Source organism: Papio anubis, chromosome 15, assembly GCF_008728515.1.
Source record: "Papio anubis isolate 15944 chromosome 15, Panubis1.0, whole genome shotgun sequence".
NCBI classification, from domain to species: Eukaryota; Metazoa; Chordata; class Mammalia; order Primates; family Cercopithecidae; genus Papio; species Papio anubis.
The window spans coordinates 1,660,433-1,679,918 of NC_044990.1; the positions used below are offsets into that span (position 1 = coordinate 1,660,433).

General features: G+C 38.4%; 1 protein-coding gene and 1 pseudogene across 3 annotated transcripts in view; both read right to left on the reverse strand.

The window, feature by feature from the left end:
- The window catches only part of MICU2 (mitochondrial calcium uptake 2), a 94,287-nt gene that overhangs the window by 7,487 nt on the left and 67,314 nt on the right, over nt 1-19,486 (reverse strand). For 2 of the 3 annotated variants that reach the window (XM_031655753.1, XM_031655755.1), the window contains exons 5-8: nt 14,165-14,212; nt 12,785-12,867; nt 5,301-5,366; nt 331-428 (exon numbers count right to left, since the gene is read on the reverse strand). In XM_031655753.1, the coding sequence (XP_031511613.1) occupies nt 331-428; nt 5,301-5,366; nt 12,785-12,867; nt 14,165-14,212 (295 nt within the window). The remainder of the gene's footprint in view (nt 1-330; nt 429-5,300; nt 5,367-12,784; nt 12,868-14,164; nt 14,213-19,486) is intronic. The other variant, XM_031655754.1, reaches the window with a different exon arrangement.
- LOC116270631 lies at nt 19,341-19,436 on the reverse strand (annotated as a pseudogene).

The window sequence follows — 19,486 nt, forward strand, 5'->3', positions numbered from 1 at the left end:
GTTTTACTTGGGTTGGTTTGTTTTGCCTAACGAACAACTGATTGCTAGGGGCATGGTTCTTTGCTGCAGACAATAAGTTACTAAAAAGAATTACTGTATTCTATGAAACAGATATTACTTTCTATAATAAGTTAGAATATTTTGTGCATACTAATTTTAGTTTCTATTTCATAGGTTTAGTTCTCAGAGATAAATACTATACAGATCCACAAAATCCACAAACAGTATTTTAGTTTTATGATCTGCAGTTCTGGGAAATGAATATATTCTGTTTCTCTTTATTTCTTACTCATAAAATTTCCCTAAATGAACGTAAATATTTGCATTTACCTTCGAAATTCTTTATAATGAAGTTTTCTTTGTCCTCTTTTTCCAAAGAAACGCATCTGAAGAGTTGTGTTAATTTCAGGTTCTTTCACTGTTGCTTCCTATTAAAAAGTTACAATAATTTAAAATAATTATAAATAAGAGAAATAGAATCTGTAGAGTAATATTTTAGAACTCTTAGAATAATACCCAGAAAGGATTCTTCTTACAACACCACCAACACCAACAACAAAAGTTATAAAAGAGGGATAGAGCCATTCCTTCTGTTATTTTGTATAATACTCCATAACCATCGTTGCTAAATAGGCAAGAAACAGTCAGGGCTAAAATACTCAAGGTGGACTTCAGCATGAGACAAGATCTTAGATCAGGCCAAAAAGTAAGTTTACAATAGTGAAATAAATGTTAATTCAAAATATGATCTCTAGGCCTTTACTAATGAAGCAGGACTGAGAGAGTTAAAGCAAGAAAGTCTTTGAGCTTTTGTTGAATGTTGGAAATACTTGCAAAACACTTTGCTTTTTTTTGTATTCTTCAGAGCGCCACTGCACTCTAGCCTGGGAGACTGAGTGAGGCTCTGTCTCAAAAAAAAAAAAAAAGACATTTTTATATATATTAACTTAAAAAAGAAGAGTGTGGAACAATGTATAGCATGTTACTGCTTATATTAAAACATATAAGCATAGAAAAAATAACACAGATGTATCGATTTACTTATTTACATGTATATTTATATATGCATAAAAATCTCTGAAGAATACAAAATACAAGAAACAAAACGCTTTTCCTAATTATAAAATTAACAGGTGAGAATTCCATTAAACGTAGTAAGTGAGGCAGATTCGCACATTCTTAATTCTTTTTTTTTTTTTTTTTTTTTGAGACGGAGTCTCGCTCTGTCGCCGAGGCTGGAGTGGCGTTCTCGGGTATAAGCTCACTGCAAGCTCCACCTCCTGGGTTTACGCCATTCTCCTGCCTCAGCCTCCCAAGTAGCTGGGACTACAGGCGCCTGCCACCTCACCTGGCTAGTTTTTTTTTTTTTTGTATTTTTTAGTAGAGACAGGGTTTCACCATGTTCGCCAGGATGGTCTCGATCTCCTGACCTCGTGATCCTCCCGTCTCGGCCTCCCAAAGTGCTGGGATTACAGGCTTGAGCCACCGCGCCCGGCCACATTCTTAATTCTTTAATAAAATAACAAAACTGCTAAAAAACAAACAAAAAAACCATCGGCAACCAAATAATAAAAGCGGGTACAAGCTTAAGCCACAAATTTTGAAAAAGAGCAGTCAGAGAAACACTAGACTCAGGTGTGGGACAGTCTAGTGTGTCTCCTAATCCTACCACCACCCCCAATCCTGCTTCTCAGAAGTAGAAGGGGGATGTCAGATTACTGCCTTAGGAGGAATTCATCAAAACCTTCAATTCTGTGGTAAGTAGATGAACAGAGTGACAAGATAACCCTGAGACAAGTCATGGCAAACTCTTTAGAAGAAGGTCCTCCCTGGAGCTTGGTGGGACTTGAGCAGAGTGAAGAAGGGCTTCAAGGACTTCTATCTTTCAGGGCACTATGTTAAACTGAGGGAATAATCAGAACGGGATATACCTTGGAGGGTGGAGTGGGCTGTGGTCTGGGACATTGTAATAGAATCACAGAGAGACAGTCTAGGTGCTCTAGTAAGGGTTACATTTAGACCAGGGAACTCCCTTCTCTCCTTTAGTATGCAAAATGGTGGAGCAAAATGCATCCCCTGCAGCTCAGGGGAAAAGATAAATTAGTTCTAGCTAGGGTGGGAAGAGTATTAAGGAGACTCTCATTCGTGCCCTACCAGAGCAGAGAGGCTCTGGACAGAGCATGAGCATGCGGAAAACGTAAGGCATGACAACTATACAAAGACACTGTAGCAAGAAATAGCAAAAGAACAAATCAGGCAAAAGGCACAAAAACCCCAGTCTAGAAGAACTGATAACCCAAGGAACAAACGAGTATTCCTCACCAGACCTTTAAAGAAACTACCTTTTTATGTTGAGATAACCACAGATTTCACACATGCAATGCTAAGTAAGAAATACAAAAAGATCCTCTGCCTTTGCTCAGGATCCTCCAATGGAAGCATCTTACACAACTATGATAAAATATCACAACTTCACAGTCAACATACAGAATATTCCTTCACCACAAGGATCCCTCAGGTTGCTTTTATAGCCACATCAGCTTTCCTGCAGCTCCCACCCTCTGACAACTATTAATGAATTCTCCATTTCCATAATGTTGCCATTTCAAATATGTTATATAAACAGAATCATACAGTTTGTAACTTTTAATCAGTTTGTAACTCCCACCCTCTGACAACTATTAATTAATTCTCCATTTCCATAATGTTGTCATTTCAAACATGTTATATAAACAGAATCATATAGTTTGTAACTTTTAAGTACTGGCATTTTTTTTTTTTTCCTCAGCATAATTCTCTGGAGACTCATTCAGGTTGCTGTATCTTTTGCCATATCAATTGTGTTTCTTCTTATTGCAGAGCAGTATTTCATGGTAATGGAGTCCCACAGTTTATTCACCAAAAGGTATCTAGATTGTTTCCAGTTTGGGCTGGATGCTGCCAAATTGAGCTGCTAAGAACATCTGTGTACGAACATAGGTTTTAATCTCTCTGGGGTACAATCCCAGGAGCACAATCACATTTTCCAGAGTGGTGTTTTACATTCCCACTAGCAATGAGTGATTCAGTTTCTCTCATCCTTGCAACCATTCAGTGTGTCAGTGGTTTGTTTTTAGTCATTTGGAAGGTTGTATATCTCTCTATGGTTTTAATTTGCATTGCACTAATGATTAAAGGTGCTGAGTATCCTTTTATGTGTTTGTTTTTGCCTATTTTCTTTGGAGAAATATTAGAAGTCCTTTGTCTTGTTTTTAATTGGGTTGTTAATCACTCTGTTGTTGAACTGTAAGAAGAGTTCTTTATATATACTGATAGTAGACCCTTATTAGATATGTGATTTGCAAGTATCTTCTTCCATTACGTTATCTTTTCACACTCTTGATTGTGTCCTCTGATGAACACAAATTTTTAATTTTTTCTTTTTTTTTTTTTGAGATGGAGTCTCACTCTGTCACCCAGGCTGGAGTGCAGTGGCTTGATCTAGGCTCCCTGCGAGCTCCGCCTCCTGGGTTCACGCCATTCTCCCGCCTCAGCCTCCCAAGTAGCTGGGACTACAGGCGCCCGCCACCAGGCCCGACTAATTTTTTGTATTTTTAGTAGAGACAGGGTTTCACCGTGTTAGCCAGGATGGTCTCGATCTCCTGACCTCGTGATCTGCCCCTCAGCCTCCCAAAGTGACAAATTTTTAATTTTGATGACATCCAATATATCTACTTTTTCTTCTGTTGCTTGTGATTGTAGAAATCATTATCTAAGAAACTGTTGCCAAGTCCAGTGCCATGAAGCTTTTCTCTTATGTCTTACTTCTAAGAGTTCTGTAAGTTTAGCTCTTACATCCATTTCAATTAATTTTTATATATGGTGTGAGATAGGAATCCAACTTTATTCTTTTACATATAGATATCCAGTTGTACCAGCAACATTTGCTGAAGAAATTTCACTACTTTTTGAAAATTGTAAATGGTATTATATTTAAAATTTTAGTGTCCCTGGTGTTCACTGATAGTATATACACATGTGACTGATTTTTGTACATTTTTCTTGTACCTGATGACCTTCCTAAAATCAACTATTAGCTCTAGAAGTTTTGTTTTGTGATTTTTTTTTGCAGATTCCTTGGGAGTTTCTACAGAGACAATGCCATCTATGAAAAGAGACTGTTTCATTTCTAACTTTCCAGTCAGTAGGCCTTTTATTTCCTTGTCTTGCCTTATTGAAGTGGCTAGAACTTTCAACACTGTATTGAACAAGAGTAGCAAGAATGAACATCCTTGCCTTGCTACTGATGTTAGCAGAAAATAATTCGGTCTTTCATCAATAAGTATGTTACCTGCAGGTTTTTTGTAGATGCTCTTTACCAAGTTCAATGCCCACCTCCATGCCCTATTTGTTTTAATGAGTGCTTTTAAAAAAAGTACGGGCGGGGCACAGTAGCTCACACCTGTAATCCCAGCAATCTGGGAGGCCGAGGTGGGCGGATCACGTGAGGTCAGGAGTTTGAGACCAGCCTGACCAACATGGTGAAATCCTGTCTCTACTAAATACAAAAAAATAGCTGGGTGTGGGTGGCATGCGCCTGTAATCCCAGCTTCTTGGGACGCAGAGGCAGGAGAATCGCTTGAACTGGGAAGGTGAAGGTTGCAGTGAGCCAAGATCGCGCCACTGCACTCTAGCCTGGGAGACTGAGTGAGACTCTGTATCTCAAAAAAAAAAAAAAGACATTTTTACATATATTAACTTAAAAAAGAAGAGTGTGGAACAATGTATAGTATGTTACTGCTTATATTAAAACAGAAAAAATAATATGGATGTATCTACTTATTTACATGTATACTTATATATGCATAAAAATCTCTCTGAAGAATACACAAGAAACTGAAAAGCACTAATTGCCCAGGGAGGAGAACTGTGTGATTGGGAGGGAAATTCTGTTCTACCTACACACTCCTGTGCACCACCTGAGTTCAGGAACATGTAAATATGGTACATATATTTAAAATACAGTCATATATTGCTGAGAAATGCATTGTTAAGTGATTGTCACTGTGCGAACATCAGAGTGTACTTACACAAACCTTGATGGCATACCCCACTACACACCTCTGCTATACAGCGTAGCCTATTGTTCAGACCACCACGTATATGCAGTCTGCTGTTGACTGTAAAGTTATGTGGTGCATGACTATTAAAAAAATTAAATTGCTGATACCAAATCTATTGGTAACTACTGGGACTATCTGAACAAACAGAATAGAGTAGCTATTATAAATATCAATTGTTTGGAAATCATCTGTACATACCTGACATCCAGTTTCATTAGTATTCACTGTCATCATGTCATCTTGTTTACTTATGATCTTCTGCAGCTATAAAGATTGCAAACATGAGTTTACATGTGTGCCTACCAGATTTTTCAAAACAACCTAAAAAACAGATGCCAACTTGTTGTTGTTATAAAATATATACTAGTTGTTTGCTAAATATTGACTTAAATTCTTTCTAATCATAACTCCTAGTATCTTTTTCTCTTAGACAATGTAAGAATAAAAGGACAAAAGAGATAACAAAAGTATTAACAGTATTATTACTACAATTTTCTACTAAGAAAGCTAGCTTATTTAATAGATACATGTTCTTAGGCAGCACTCTGTAAGAACTTCAAGATTATGCTGTCCTTTCAAGAGAATTTTTATTCATAATTAGTTGTATCACTAGTTTATGGCAACATTTTCAAGCAAATAGGTTTTTTTTTTCTTTTGAGACAGAGTCTCGCTCTGTCACCCAGGCTGGAGTGCAGTGGCATGATCTCTGCTCACTGCAAGCTCTGCCTCCCGGGTTCACGCCATTCTCCTGCCTCAGCCTCCTGAGTAGCTGGGACTACAGGCACCTGCCACCACGCCCAGCTAATTTTTTGTAATTTTAGTAGAGACGGTGTTTCACCGTGTTAGCCAGGATGGTTTCGATCTCCTGACCTCGTGATCCACCCGCCTCAGCCTCCCAAAGTGCTGGGATTACAGGTGTGAGCCACTGTGCCCGGCCTATAGTTTTTAAAAAGCTATTTATTTCATACACATAGTCTTCCTTTTCCCTTTATGCATTTAAAAAGCATTAAAATAATTTAAAGACTTACATTTCTACTAATTAGGATGTTGTAAATAGTACTTTGAAATTGAGTACATTAAAAAACCTACCTGCCTTTCAGAATCATTTGTATCAATCCTCATATGGAAAGCAAATTTAAAAAAGAAAGCATTTTAAAAGAATCAGATATAGACAAAATCCCAAACTATGGATTCAAATCAATTAGGAGACAAATCTCTATCCATTTTTTTCTAGGCTATTTAACAGTTTGAAAACTGCTGCAATTAATTCCATATTAATTATTTCGAATTTAGCTATTTCTTTTCTTTTTTTTTTTTTGAGATGAGGTCTCGCTCTGTCGCCCAGGCTGGAGTGCAGTGGCATGATCTCTGCTCACTGCAAGCTCCGCCTCCCGGGTTTACACCATTCTCCTGCCTCAGCCTCCCGAGTAGCTGGGAGTACAGGCACCCGCCACCTCGCCCGGCTAGTTTTTTGTATTTTTTAGTAGAGACGGGGTTTCACCGTGTTAGCCAGGATGGTCTCGATCTCCTGACCTCGTGATCCACCTGTCTCGGCCTCCCAAAGTGCTGGGATTACAGGCTTGAGCCACCGCGCCCGGCGAATTTAGCTATTTCTATTATGTTTGTTTTAGGCAAGTGGTTTATTTCTAGTTCTCTAAATCGCTCAGCCAGTTTTCAATGCCCCCCTTTCCCCTACTTATTTATTTTAGGAAAAAAGTTAAAAAGTTTTATATCTATTTTGCCTTTTATTTTAAAAGTTGACAATCAAATGGTATAATGCCAAATTCAATATCCAAACATTTCTCCCTGTGCTTATTCCCCTAGAACCTCTTAAAAATTTTTATTACAGAAAATTTCAAACATAAGTCAAATGAACATAATTCTACAATAAGTCACCATATAAACATTATTTATCTTCAATAATTATCAGTATTCTGCCATTCCTGGCTCATCTGTACCTCTGCCTGCTCCCTGTCCCCCTCCCAATTATTATTTACAGCTCTTCAGGAAAAAGTACATATATTAAAATGTACAAATATCAGCCATACAATTTTGACAAAGTTTCTTTGTGTCTCTTCCCAGTCAATCCTGGTTTCTCTTTTATTCTTGTTCCCACAGAGACAGTTCTGTTTTCCCCACCTAAATTAGTTTCTCCTAGTTTAGAAACTGAAATAAATCAAATTAAATAGTATGTATTCTTTTGTATCCACCTGCTTTCACTCAGCATAATGGTCTTGAGATTCACCCATGTTGTTTGCCTGTCGGTAGTCTGTTGCCATTTATTGTTGCATTTTATTACATTTTATGAATACAGCACTATTTATTCATTCACCTGTTGATAGATGTTTTCATGGCTCCAGTTTTTGACTACTGTGAATCAAAATGCCACAAACATCTTTTACAACTCAATTTTGTGGATGTGAGTTTTAACTTTTTTTTGGATAACAGATCTGTTTAACTGTATAAGAAACTGCCAAACTATTTTCCAAAGTGAATTCTGGTTCCTTCACATTCTCACCAACATTTGATGTGACCAGTCTTTTTAATTTTGGTCATTCTCTTAAGCGTAGTAGTATGTCGTTGTGGTTTTAACTTGCATTTCCCTGATAACTCATATAAAAGGTATCTACATTTATTTAAAAATAACTCTAGCAGGTGTATTTAGTATGACAAAACTATAATGCTACTATATTAAGTGTGCAGTCCTTCCCACCAATATGAAAGCAACGTGAAATAAAGGACCACCTAAGAGCAACCGACACCAGGAAACAGACCTGTCATTAATCTACTGTTTAGAGAGATTGCACTCAAACCCTGGCATGTATCCCACATAAGCACATGTACCATTGATCAAGGTAAAGATTAAATGGATTAACCATTACTGGCTTTGATCACGGTTGGTATTTTTTATTATTAGGTGACAGAGAACAGCTCACACAGACAGTTGCTATTTTATGAGTTCTTGGGATAAAGAAGTAAGCAATACACTTACTAACACAGTTTTCAGATCTGAATGTTAATAAAACATGAACATTCACAAAACACAAAAGTAACAAAGTGAGGCAATCTGTATTTTAGGGCATCTTCACAAGGCTTTTATTACCGTACTTCATTATTACTTTTACATTTGCTACTCAAATCACTTTGTTACATTTATATTTTAGGTATTAAAGTGATTCTCATTACTTTTCTAGTACATATATGGTGGGGAAAACAATAAATAAAGTCTACTAGGAAAACATTTAGATAAGCTAAGATAAATCCCTGCTTTTTAAATATGCTTTTTTGATGTTAAAACAACTATTTGGTTCTTTGAAGAAAATTTCAAATATAAGACGCTACATACAGCCAGGCACAGTGGCTCAAGCCTGCAATCCCAGCACTTTGAGAGGCCGACATGGATGGTCACCTGAGGTCAGGAGTTCGAGACCAGCCTGGCCAACATGGTGAAACCCTGTCTCTACTAAAAATACAAAAATTAGCCGGGCACAGTGGCACATGCCTGTAATCCCAGCTACTTGGGAGGCCGAGGCAGGAGAATCGCTTGAATCCGGAAGGCGGAGGTTGTAGTGAGCCGAGATTGTGCCACTGCACCACTCCAGCCTGGGTGACAGAGCGAGGCTCCGTCTACACACACACACAGACACACACACACACACACACACACACACGCTACATACTTAGGTTTACTAATACAAAGACCATGGAAGTGAAATAACTATTGAAATAATTAATGTAAATGTAGTTTTTCCTCTTCAATGCTTTTTTTTTTTTAAATGACATGCTGTATCAGCTCTATGGGTAATCAAGTTTAGTGGCTCATTTCTACGATGAGCACAAAGAATCTTCTTTCATGTTTACAATGGTGACCTTTATATACTTAAAAACAAAACCAATGATGTATCTTTACATATTCTTTTTGATATTTTCTTAATTCATGAGGTGATCATAAAACAATTTTCCAACATTTATGGAGATATCTGTGGTATTCAGAAATTGTTCCATAGATTCAGCATGTTAAGCTATTGTGTGAAAAAATGTATCGGAAAGAATTTTAAAGTAGGTATGCATAACAATTTCAGGTGTAGAGGCTGTAGGTACAATAAGGACTGTACAGTAAAAGGCACATCAATGTAGCCCCGTGAAAACAACAACAATATGCCTTCTATTGCCTTTTTTCATGTTCAGTTTCATGCTCAGGATCTCCTTTGTCTGCAGACTTTGCGATCTGGCCACACATCACTAAACATTACCAGTGTATCAAAACTTTGGTGCTCATGAGTATGACGCCCACTATTATTATCGGGGGCTCCGCTAGCCCACTTTAAAAAATCGCCTCCAGCTTTCCTATTCTCGGATGTGTGTACAGTGGGTCCAGTACTCCCAAGATTTGGCTCTGTGTGCCTTGTGACTCCCAGGAATAAAAACAGAAATAAAATCCTCCCAGGTCTGACAGGATTATGGTAAGTGCAAATCCTCACAGCTTAGCTAACCTAATAGAATTTCACTGATTTAGGTACATGGCCTTTTCATACAAATTACCCCCCTATGAATAACAATAGTTTTAAATCTATCCAATTCTTGTCCTCAAGGTAGAGAGAAGTAACTGGATGGTCCCTTGTGACTTATGGCACTGGTATTTCAGGTCCTACTTGTGCAAACATGTTTCCTTCAAATATTTATTTGAGGTATTTGATTAAGTCCTTAAATATCTCAAATGAATATTTTTATCTACTGCTACCAGTTTTTGAAGTCCTATTCACTCCTCTTCAGCCTTTTGCTCTGTGGTATCAGTCCCCACGACTCTTTTGAAACTGCTCTGTAATGGTTCCTACTGACTTACACAATTTCAGGGGCTCTCTACTCAGTCCCCAACTAGCTGCCCACTTTTTATTGTTAAGAGTTCGGTGTCTTTATTTTTTTTTACTATTTTTATTGTTATTTTTGAGACAGTTTCGCTCCTGTTGCCCAGGCTGCAGAGTGATGGTGTGATCTTGGCTTACCGCAACCTCCGCTTCCTGGGTTCAAGCGATTCTCCTGTCTCAGCCTCCTGAGTAGCTGGGATTATAGGCATGTACCACCACGCCCGGCTAATTTTTTGTCTTTTTAGTAGAGACGGGGTTTCTCCATGTTGGTCAGGCTGGTCTTAAACTGCCGCCCTCAGGTGATCCGCCCGCCTCAGCCTCCCCAAGTGCTGAGATTAGAGGCGTGAGCTACCGTGCCTGGCCCCGAGTTCGGTGTCTTTGAACACTCCCTCTCCAGTTGCTCTTGTCTTCCTCGGACTCCATTATCCTGCACTCTCTGGGCTCTCTGGTATTCTGATCACTGTTCTGCTCCTTCTCTGGTGCATTCTTTGGCTTCTCAACCTCAGTTTGAGCTCGTAAACGAAACACTGCTCCCCCAGGTCTCTGGTCTTAACCCTTTTCACTCTATATTCTTCCCCTTTGGGGTCTTATATTTTCAGGACTTAATTATCCCCTCTATGAGGATGTTCCCCAATCCTGGCCACATTACTGATCTCCAGTTGCTTGCTATACTTGTCCATCTGTAGGAATGTCCATTCAATTGCTCAAGCCCAACATTTCCAAGCTCAGAGTCAGGATCTTTCTCAACTCAGGCCTCCTAAGAATTCTTCAAATGAGGAGGGCTGACACTGAGGAAAGAGCACGGGCTCTAGAACAAGATGGATTTTGAATCAATTTGCATACAGTAAAATGTACCCCCACCCCTTTATTTTGAGACGGAGTCTCGCTCTGTTGCCCAGGCTGGAGTGCAGTGGCGCGATCTCAGTTCACTGCAAGCTCCGCCTCCCGGGTTCCCGCCATTCTCCTGCCTCAGCCTCCCAAGTAGCTGGCACTACTGGCGCTCGCCACAACGCCCGGCTACATTTTTGTATTTTTATTAGAGACGGGGTTTCACCATGTTAGCCAGGATGGTCTCGATCTCCTGACCTCGTGATCCACCCACCTCGGCTTCCCAAAGTGCTGGGATTATAGACGTGAGCCACCGCGCCCGGCAACTGTACCCCTTTAAAATGCATTTTTTGCTTTCAGGATCATGCAACCGGATGAGTTTTGACAAATTTATATACCAACGTAACCACCACTCCAAAGAAGATTTAAGATATTTCCAGTCCTCCAAAAGTTCTCTCGTTTTTCTTTGCAGTCAATTCCTCACTCCCTCCTGGCCTCAGGCAATCGGTGATCTACTTTTATTAGGAAAGTCCCCTTTTCTGAAACTTCACATAGATGTAATCATACAGTATGTACTCGTCCATGTTGCTGCATTTATCAGTGGTTTGTTCCTTTTTACTGTTAAGTATTCTATTGTATGGATCCTATTCGTTTATCTACTCACTTGATGAACATTTTGGTTGTTTCTAGTTTTGGCTATCATGAATACAGTCTTGGGTGAATACGTTTTCCTTGACTAAATAAGAGTGGAATTGCTAGGTCATATGCCAAGGATATATTTTACTTTAAAAGAAGATGCCAGGTTTTGTTTTCTAACATTTGTGTATCATTTTATTCCCACCAGCAATGTAAGAGGTTCATTTGCTTCATATCACAAAGGCTTTTAAAAAAATGTCGTAAGCCATTTATGTACACGCCTAATTTGTTATTTACATAAGCACTCATTAATTCCTTAATGATAGCTAGTATGTGCTAAGCACTATGCTATATATTTATCTACATTTTCTTTTCTCCATAAAGCACAGCAATAGATTAAAGACACTTAACCCTAACTGGCACATACCAAACTGTTGATGTGCACTGAGGTATTTTTTATTTTTATTTTTTTGTATTACCACCAAATTTTTGGGAACAGAGTAAAATTTGCTTGTTGGGTGTTCTACAGTTACATCTTAGAAAATACCATTTAAACACGTTTTCGGCTCTTCAAATATTAGCCTTAGAGCAAATTCCTGGAAAATTTGTACCAATTTATAACTATTGCGGCATTTTCACTTTTTTCCAATTCTTTATGAAGGCTTAAGTTTTTATTATGTCTATTATTTTTGTATTTCTTTTTTTTTTTTTTTTTTTGAGACGGAGTCTCGCGCTGTGTCACCCAGGCTGGAGTGCAGTGGCGCGATCTCGGCTCACTGCAAGCTCCGCCTCCCAGGTTCACGCCATTCTCCGGCCTCAGCCTCTGAGTAGCTGGGACTACAGGCGCCTGCCACCACGCCCGGCTAGTTTTTTGTATTTTTAGTAGAGACGGGGTTTCACCATGTTAGCCAGGATGGTCTCGATCTCCTGACCTCGTGATCCGCCCACCTCGGCCTCCCAAAGTGCTGGGATTACAGGCTTGAGCCACCGCGCCCGGCCTATTTTTGTATTTCTTTAATAATTTTTAGTATTTTAGCATATCTTCAACATATATTCTTTAAAAAATATATATCCTATGGAACTCTTACCATATTATTTGCTGAAATCATAAAAATATAACCCTAAAAAACAGATGCTTCAGCTTACTTCTCTTTTTGGAATCTTATACAGTTCACTTATTGGTGTCTTCACGGCTGTATTACAGAAAATTTAGTATTTCTGAATGTCCAAATAATTTCCTGATAGTTCATATGCAAACAATGAATACAATTTTGATTTTAATGGAAATGTAAAATCATCACACAAACATCCAGGTATTTTATGATAAACCTAAAATAATTAGCATCTACTTACCTTAAAAAATTCCCTTTTTTCAATCATCTCATTACCATCTGTATCCAGCATTTTAAAAGCAACATGAAATCCAGAATGGGGTTCTGCAGTGAAGTGAAAAATGAATATTTAAATGTTGATGAAAAGCAAGTTGGAGAGATCTTCAAATTTGACATAAACTAGCAGAAACTGTATAAGTAAGTGCCTACTCAGAAAAATAATGATTTCTTATACCAATTCCAAAGGCTGATATTTGGTGTCATGGCTTTGTTCCCTGCTTCTCCAACACCCTTTCCACAGGCGCTGCTGCTCTGCCAGTAAGCGTTCTGCCTTTCAATGCAAAATTAGTTTGTAGGCTTAATTTATTTCTTTAGCTCTAGTAGGGGCTTTTCTATTCTTACAGGACCTTGGTTATTTTCAAATTAATGATTACTTTTTATTTCCCTTTCTCAGAGTACCTTAAAAAAAAAAAACCAATGTATTTTGCAATCATTTTAGACTTGCAGAAATTTTGTAAAATAGTACAGAGAGTCCAGAGAGTCCCCATATACTCTTTCCTCAGCTTCCTCTAATTTTTCTCTTCTTCTTTTTTTTTTGAGACAGGGTCTCACTCTGTCACCAGGCTGGAGTGCAGTAGCGTGATCACAGCTCACTGCAGCCTCAACCTGCTGGGCTCAAGCAATCTTCCCACCTCAGCCCCAACAAGTAGTTGGGACTACAGGTGTGCACCATCACACCTTGCAAATTTTAAAATTTTTTTGTAGAGATGGGGTTTTACCATGTTGCCCAAGCTGGTCTCAAACTCCTGGGCTCAAGCTAAAGTGCTGCGGTGAGCCACCACACCTGGTCTTTCTCCAATGTTAACATCTTACATAACCATAGTACATTTATAAAGACTAATAAATTAACATGGCACAGCATTATGAACTACACTATCGACTTTATCTGGGTTTCACGTTTTTTCACTAATGCTGTTTTCCTATTCCAGGATTAAATATAAGATACCATGTTGTATTTATCTGTCATGTCTCCTGAGTCTTCTCTAATCTGTATCAGTGTCTCAGTCTCTCCTTGTTTTCCATGACCTTCACATTTTGAAGAGTACTGGTTAAGTATTTTGTGTAATGTCAGATAAGCATTTTTAAAGGCAAGACTACCACTATGATTCTCTTGTTCAACAAACTTCCTATTAAAGAGACAAAGCGATGGGCTGCTACAGTGCACAGACGTAGAAGAGACCCACAGGGATAACCTAATCCAACATTATCATTTTGTAGATACAGAAACTAAGGTATCAATAATGTTTTTATAATAAAGACATAAATACCAAACTTTTAAAATCCTGTTTGGTAAGAACACAGAATTCCACATGATCTCTGAGAAAAACTGTGGGATACTTACTAGTGAGGATTGTAAGCAAGAAAAGATACTCAGTATATGAAATTAGCCCTGAAAGAGATAAAATAAAAACATACCAGAAAATAAGCTTTAGAATATACAGAGACATTAACATTGAAATTTCACCGAATAAAAAAATAATTTTACTTGAAATTACCTCTCTTTGATGCAGTGGACATTTTTTATAATAGTTGAAGTAGAGTCCTAATACTTAAAAAAAGAAACTATGGTTCATCAGGTACTGTTACTAGTAAGGAGGTTGTGACGGTTGGTGTTAAGTGTCAGTTTGACTGTGTCAGACTGAACATCTTGAGCAGCCAGATTAACCATGGTTTCCGGGTGTGTCTGTGAGATGAGCATTTAAATTGGTAGACTTGGTAAAGCAGGCTGTCCTCCCCAGTGAGGGTGAGCATTATCCACTCTGCTGAACAAAAAGCGGAGGAAGGAGAAATTCACCCTTTTTCCTGCCTCACTTCTTGAGCTGGGACATTTTATCTTCTACCCTCAGACTGGGGTTGACACCACTAGCTCCCCTGGTTCTCAGGCCTCCAAACGAGGACTGAATTACACCACCAGCTTTTCTGGGTCTACAGCTTGCAGATGGCAGATCACGGGACTTCTGTACCTCCATAATTGCATGAGCCAATTCTTCACGGCAAATCTATCTGTATCTCCTATTGGTTCTGTTTCTGTGGAGAACATTGACTAATACAGAAAAGGAGTGGAAGCTGGCTTGCACATAACAGGCATCCACGACAAGTTTTATTTACATGGCACTTTACGTAACTTCTAATTAAATTTTTACTATTCACAGCACCTCAAGTGAAGCAAATTTATAAATGCAGTAGAGTAACAGAGACTTGGATATACTGAGAGTCAAATTACATTATTTAAGATGTAGTAATTAGTTCTTTGTAGCAGTTACTTTATTTTTCCTTTGGAAAATCATTCTTAGACAGTCTCAAATATGCAGTTTGGGTAGGATGACCCTACCTTTGCCTCTGCAAGTAAATGCTAATTGGCTAAAGCCAATCACTGCATTTCTGTGGAACTGATGCAGGGATGGGCAAGTAGCTCAGGCCCAAGCTAATAAGCAGGTTGCGCTGTCTGGTTCCAGGGACTGGTTCAGGGATGGGCTCACATCTAAGTTGGGCCACTCAGAGTAGTACAGCAGGATTTCTCATGCAAATGCTGGATAACTGACTTTCACATTTTTATTTTGTGCTGGGCTTTGGCGATGTGAGAATGTTATTCTCAGGAATGTGAGGCAATGGAGAGAGTGCCTGGAACTGCCAGCGGCCAGTATTTAGAGCACGAGAATGTAGCCAGTCTTTAATTGCCAGATCGGAAAATGAATATGGTGATGTTTGAGCCCTGGATGAAGCTGGGTTTGAAGCTAACTGTGTCTAGTCACTAAACTTTCTTGCTTGCTCAAGTATATTGTGTCAGGTTTTAGGTTGCTTTCAATGAAAAAAATTACATTAAATATAGAAACGATATCTCAAAAACCATGGCTTCTTGATAAGCTACAACAATTGTTCCCTCTGGATCAAAAGATTGGTATAATAGCAAAATGCACAATTAACAATTAAAAACACTTCTTTAGTCATGGAAAACTTGAATCATATGCAACAACAGAGAGAATAATATGAATTATATATAATTATACTAAATAACACAACGAAACTCTGCGCCAATAATTATCAACTCATGGCAGGTCTTGCTTTATCTATATTCCTTTTCACTCCCTACCTCCCACTGGATTATTGTGAAACAAAACCCACATATACATATCATTTCACAGTAAAAAATTCAGCCTGTGTATCTAAAAAAACCTCCCTGCCAAATAGTTACCACACCTAAAAAAGTATCAATAATTCCTTAACATTTTCACATTCAAATCAGCATTATCAATTTTCCCGTTTTAGACAAGTTTTCAGGTATATTCAGATGAGCATCCAAAGAGAAGTCCTCACATTGCACTTGGTAAGTAGGTCTCTTAAATCACCTGTTTTTAAATATTGTGGTAAAATAAACATAACATACAATTCACCACTTAAACCATTGTTAAATTTGGTAGCATTAAGTACATTCACACTGTTGTACAACCATCATCAGAAATTTTTCATCATGCTAAACAGAAGAACTGTACACATTAAACGTTAACTCCTGAATCCCCCCACCCATTCCTGCCTCTAGCCCCTGTAAACTCTATTCCACTTTCTGTCTCTGTGTGAAGTTGCCTATTCTATCTAGGTACCTCATATAAGATGAATTATACGATATTTGTCCTTTTGTGACTTATTTCACTTGGCATAATGTTTTAAAGGTTCATTCATACTGCAGCATGTGTCAGAATTTCCTTCCTTTTTAAGGCTGAATAATATTCCATTGCACGTATGTACCACATTCTGTTTATCCGTTCACCTGCTGACGGACACTTGGGGTGTTTCTACCATGTGGCTACTGTGAATAATGCAGCTACAAATATTGGTGTACAAATATTTGTCTGAGCCCCTGCTTTCATTTCTTTCGGGTATATACCCAGAAGCAGAACTGCTGCATCATACGGTAATGCTGTTTTAATTTTTTTTTTTTTTTTTTTGAGACAGAGTCTGGCTCTGTCGCCCAGGCTGGAGTGAGTGGCACAATCTCGGGTCACTGCAAGCTCCGCCTCCCGGGTTCCCGCCATTCTCCTGCCTCAGCCTCCCGAGTAGCTGGGACCACAGGCGCCCGCCACCTCGTCTGGCTAATTTATTTTTGTATTTTTAGTAGAGACGGGGTTTCACCGTGTTAGCCAGGATGGTCTCGATCTCCTGACCTCGTGATCCGCCTGCCTCGGCCTCCCAAAGTGCTGGGATTCCAGGTGTGAGCCACCGCGCCCGGCCAATGCTGTTTAATTTTTGAGGAATCACCCTACCTTTTCCACAGCAGCTGTGGAAATACAAATTTCTACCAAATTTTTCCACATCCTCAACACTTGTATTTTCTGCTTTTTTTTTTTTTTTTTTTTTTTAGCTGTCAACCTAATGAATGAAACGTGCTATCTCATTGTGGCTTTGATTTGCATTTCCCTGATGATCAGTGATGCTGAGTATCAATGAATGTGCTTATTAGCCATGGGTATATCTTATTCTGAGAAATTTCTATTTGAGTCCTTTTCCCATTAAAAATGTTTTGTATAGTTCTTTATATATTCTGGTTATTATCCCTTATAATATATACGTATACAATTTGAAAATATTTTCTCCCATTTGTGGATCTTTTTTTCACTCTCTTGACAGTGTTCTTCGATTCACAAATGTTCTTAATTTTGATGTAGTCTAATTTATTTATTATTTTCTTTTTTTTTTTTTTTTTGATCAAAGTCTCACTCTGTTGCCCAGGCTAGAGTGTAGTGGCACAGTAATGGCTCACTGCAGCCTTAACCTCCCAGGTTCAAGTGATCCTCCCACCTCTCAGCCTCCTGAGTAGCTGGGACCACAGGCATGTGCCACCATATCCAGCTAATTAAAATACATTTTTTTTTTTTTTTGCAGAGACAGGGTCTTCCTATGTTGCCCTGGCTGGTGTCAAACTCCTGGGCTCAAGTGATCCTCCTGCCTTGGCCTCCCAAAGTGCTGGGACTGCAGGTGTGAGCCACTGCGCCCAGCCTTCCTGTTTCTTACGTCTCTCTTAATATATAGGTTTTCTCCCTTGTCTTTTTTGCCCCTACCTTTCAATTTAATTATTGAAAAAGTCATTTGTCCTATAAAATTTCCAACAGTCTATAAAATTCTGATGACTGTATGTCCTTGGTATCATTTCACATGTTCCTCTACCTTCTGTATTTTCTACAAACGGTACTTAAATCCAGATGTGTGCTAAGATTCAAGTTTGGTTTTGACAGGAACTCTTCAGAGATGGTGTATACTTCCATTAGGAGGCCAAAACACAGATGTTTACAGAAAATACTAGATACCATAGAGAGATACGAATAGTAAGAGTTACAAGAAGTTAGAAAAATGTGCAAGCATTTCCAGAGTTTAGATGATCAAAGGTGCCACAGAGGAAGTAATTCTAACAGTAATCTTCGAACGACTGGTAAAAATTTTAATTAAGTGGATGTGGTATAAATAGGAAACCTATTTAAGATAGACGAAGCTGGATATGAAAACTGCAAAGTGATTGTCTGAAATAACGCTCATGTGGAAGCAACAATGGGAAAAACTACTATGGTAGTTCAGACAGGAAGAATAAAGACCTGCAGAGGGTGACGACATTGGGAATGTGTTTACCCTTCTGTGCTGGGCACCATACCCTAATGGCTCCCAAGCAAATAAAGGAAGGACTCAGGGCCAAAGGTAGTTCAGAGCAAGGAAGGCAAAAATGGTATATTAGATGATTCCATGTTTTAACTATAAATATTTAAAATGTTTTCAATGGCTTCCTTTTACTGAATTACCAACTTTTTGTTGTTTCTATTTTGGAGCAGGTGTACTTTTCTTTAATAAAAAGACTATAACACATTTTCAGATTTTCTTTTGCTTTAAACTATTTAGACCTTCTATAAAAGAAGAATAAATTAAACGTGTTTTGTTATATCTTGTACCTGGGAGAAGTGCTCTAATGTCAGCTGAAAGATCAAAGTATTTCATTCTTTGGCAGTCTTAAGAATTTTTCTCATTTTCAAAGGAATATGGCAATGTGAAAAAAATGGCCAAACCTCTAGACTCCATTGGGCTTGTTGCCAAAAGGAGACCGTGCTTTTCTTCTCTTTAGACACAGGTACAGGTCCTTTATGCAAGCAGAACTTTTTGAAAAAGAAAATTCCAGTGTCTTTCTTTGAAATACTGACTTAAATAAAAAGCTTGAATAATCAGAGTTGAGACAGTATAAAAACAGTACCTTTCACTCTCAAGGTGGGTTATAAATAAACAAGGTAGTTCTACAACAGCATTCTAGGCATTTGCCCTCTGAAAATGTTTTTAAAGAAAACTGACACACGAGAATATTGACAGGAGAAACAGCTTAATATATATTTGTTATATCTAACTGCAAAGTAAATGCTGTTAAATGGCAATGATTCAAAACTGTATTAGGACAGTATTTTAAATAATTTATGTTCAAAAGTTTGTTAAAGAATCTCTTAAGAGGGGCACTAGAAGAAACGAGTAAGTTCTGATTTTTCCCCTCTTCACGTCAGACAACCAATGTGTTGTCCTTGTAACAAGGTTTGAGGGAGGCGCATCTCACTCATGAGTGTGAAAGCCCAATCATCACACCTCAGATGAATAAATTCTGTCAAACAGTGTTCATCTAGAAATATTAAGATGGAACCATTCT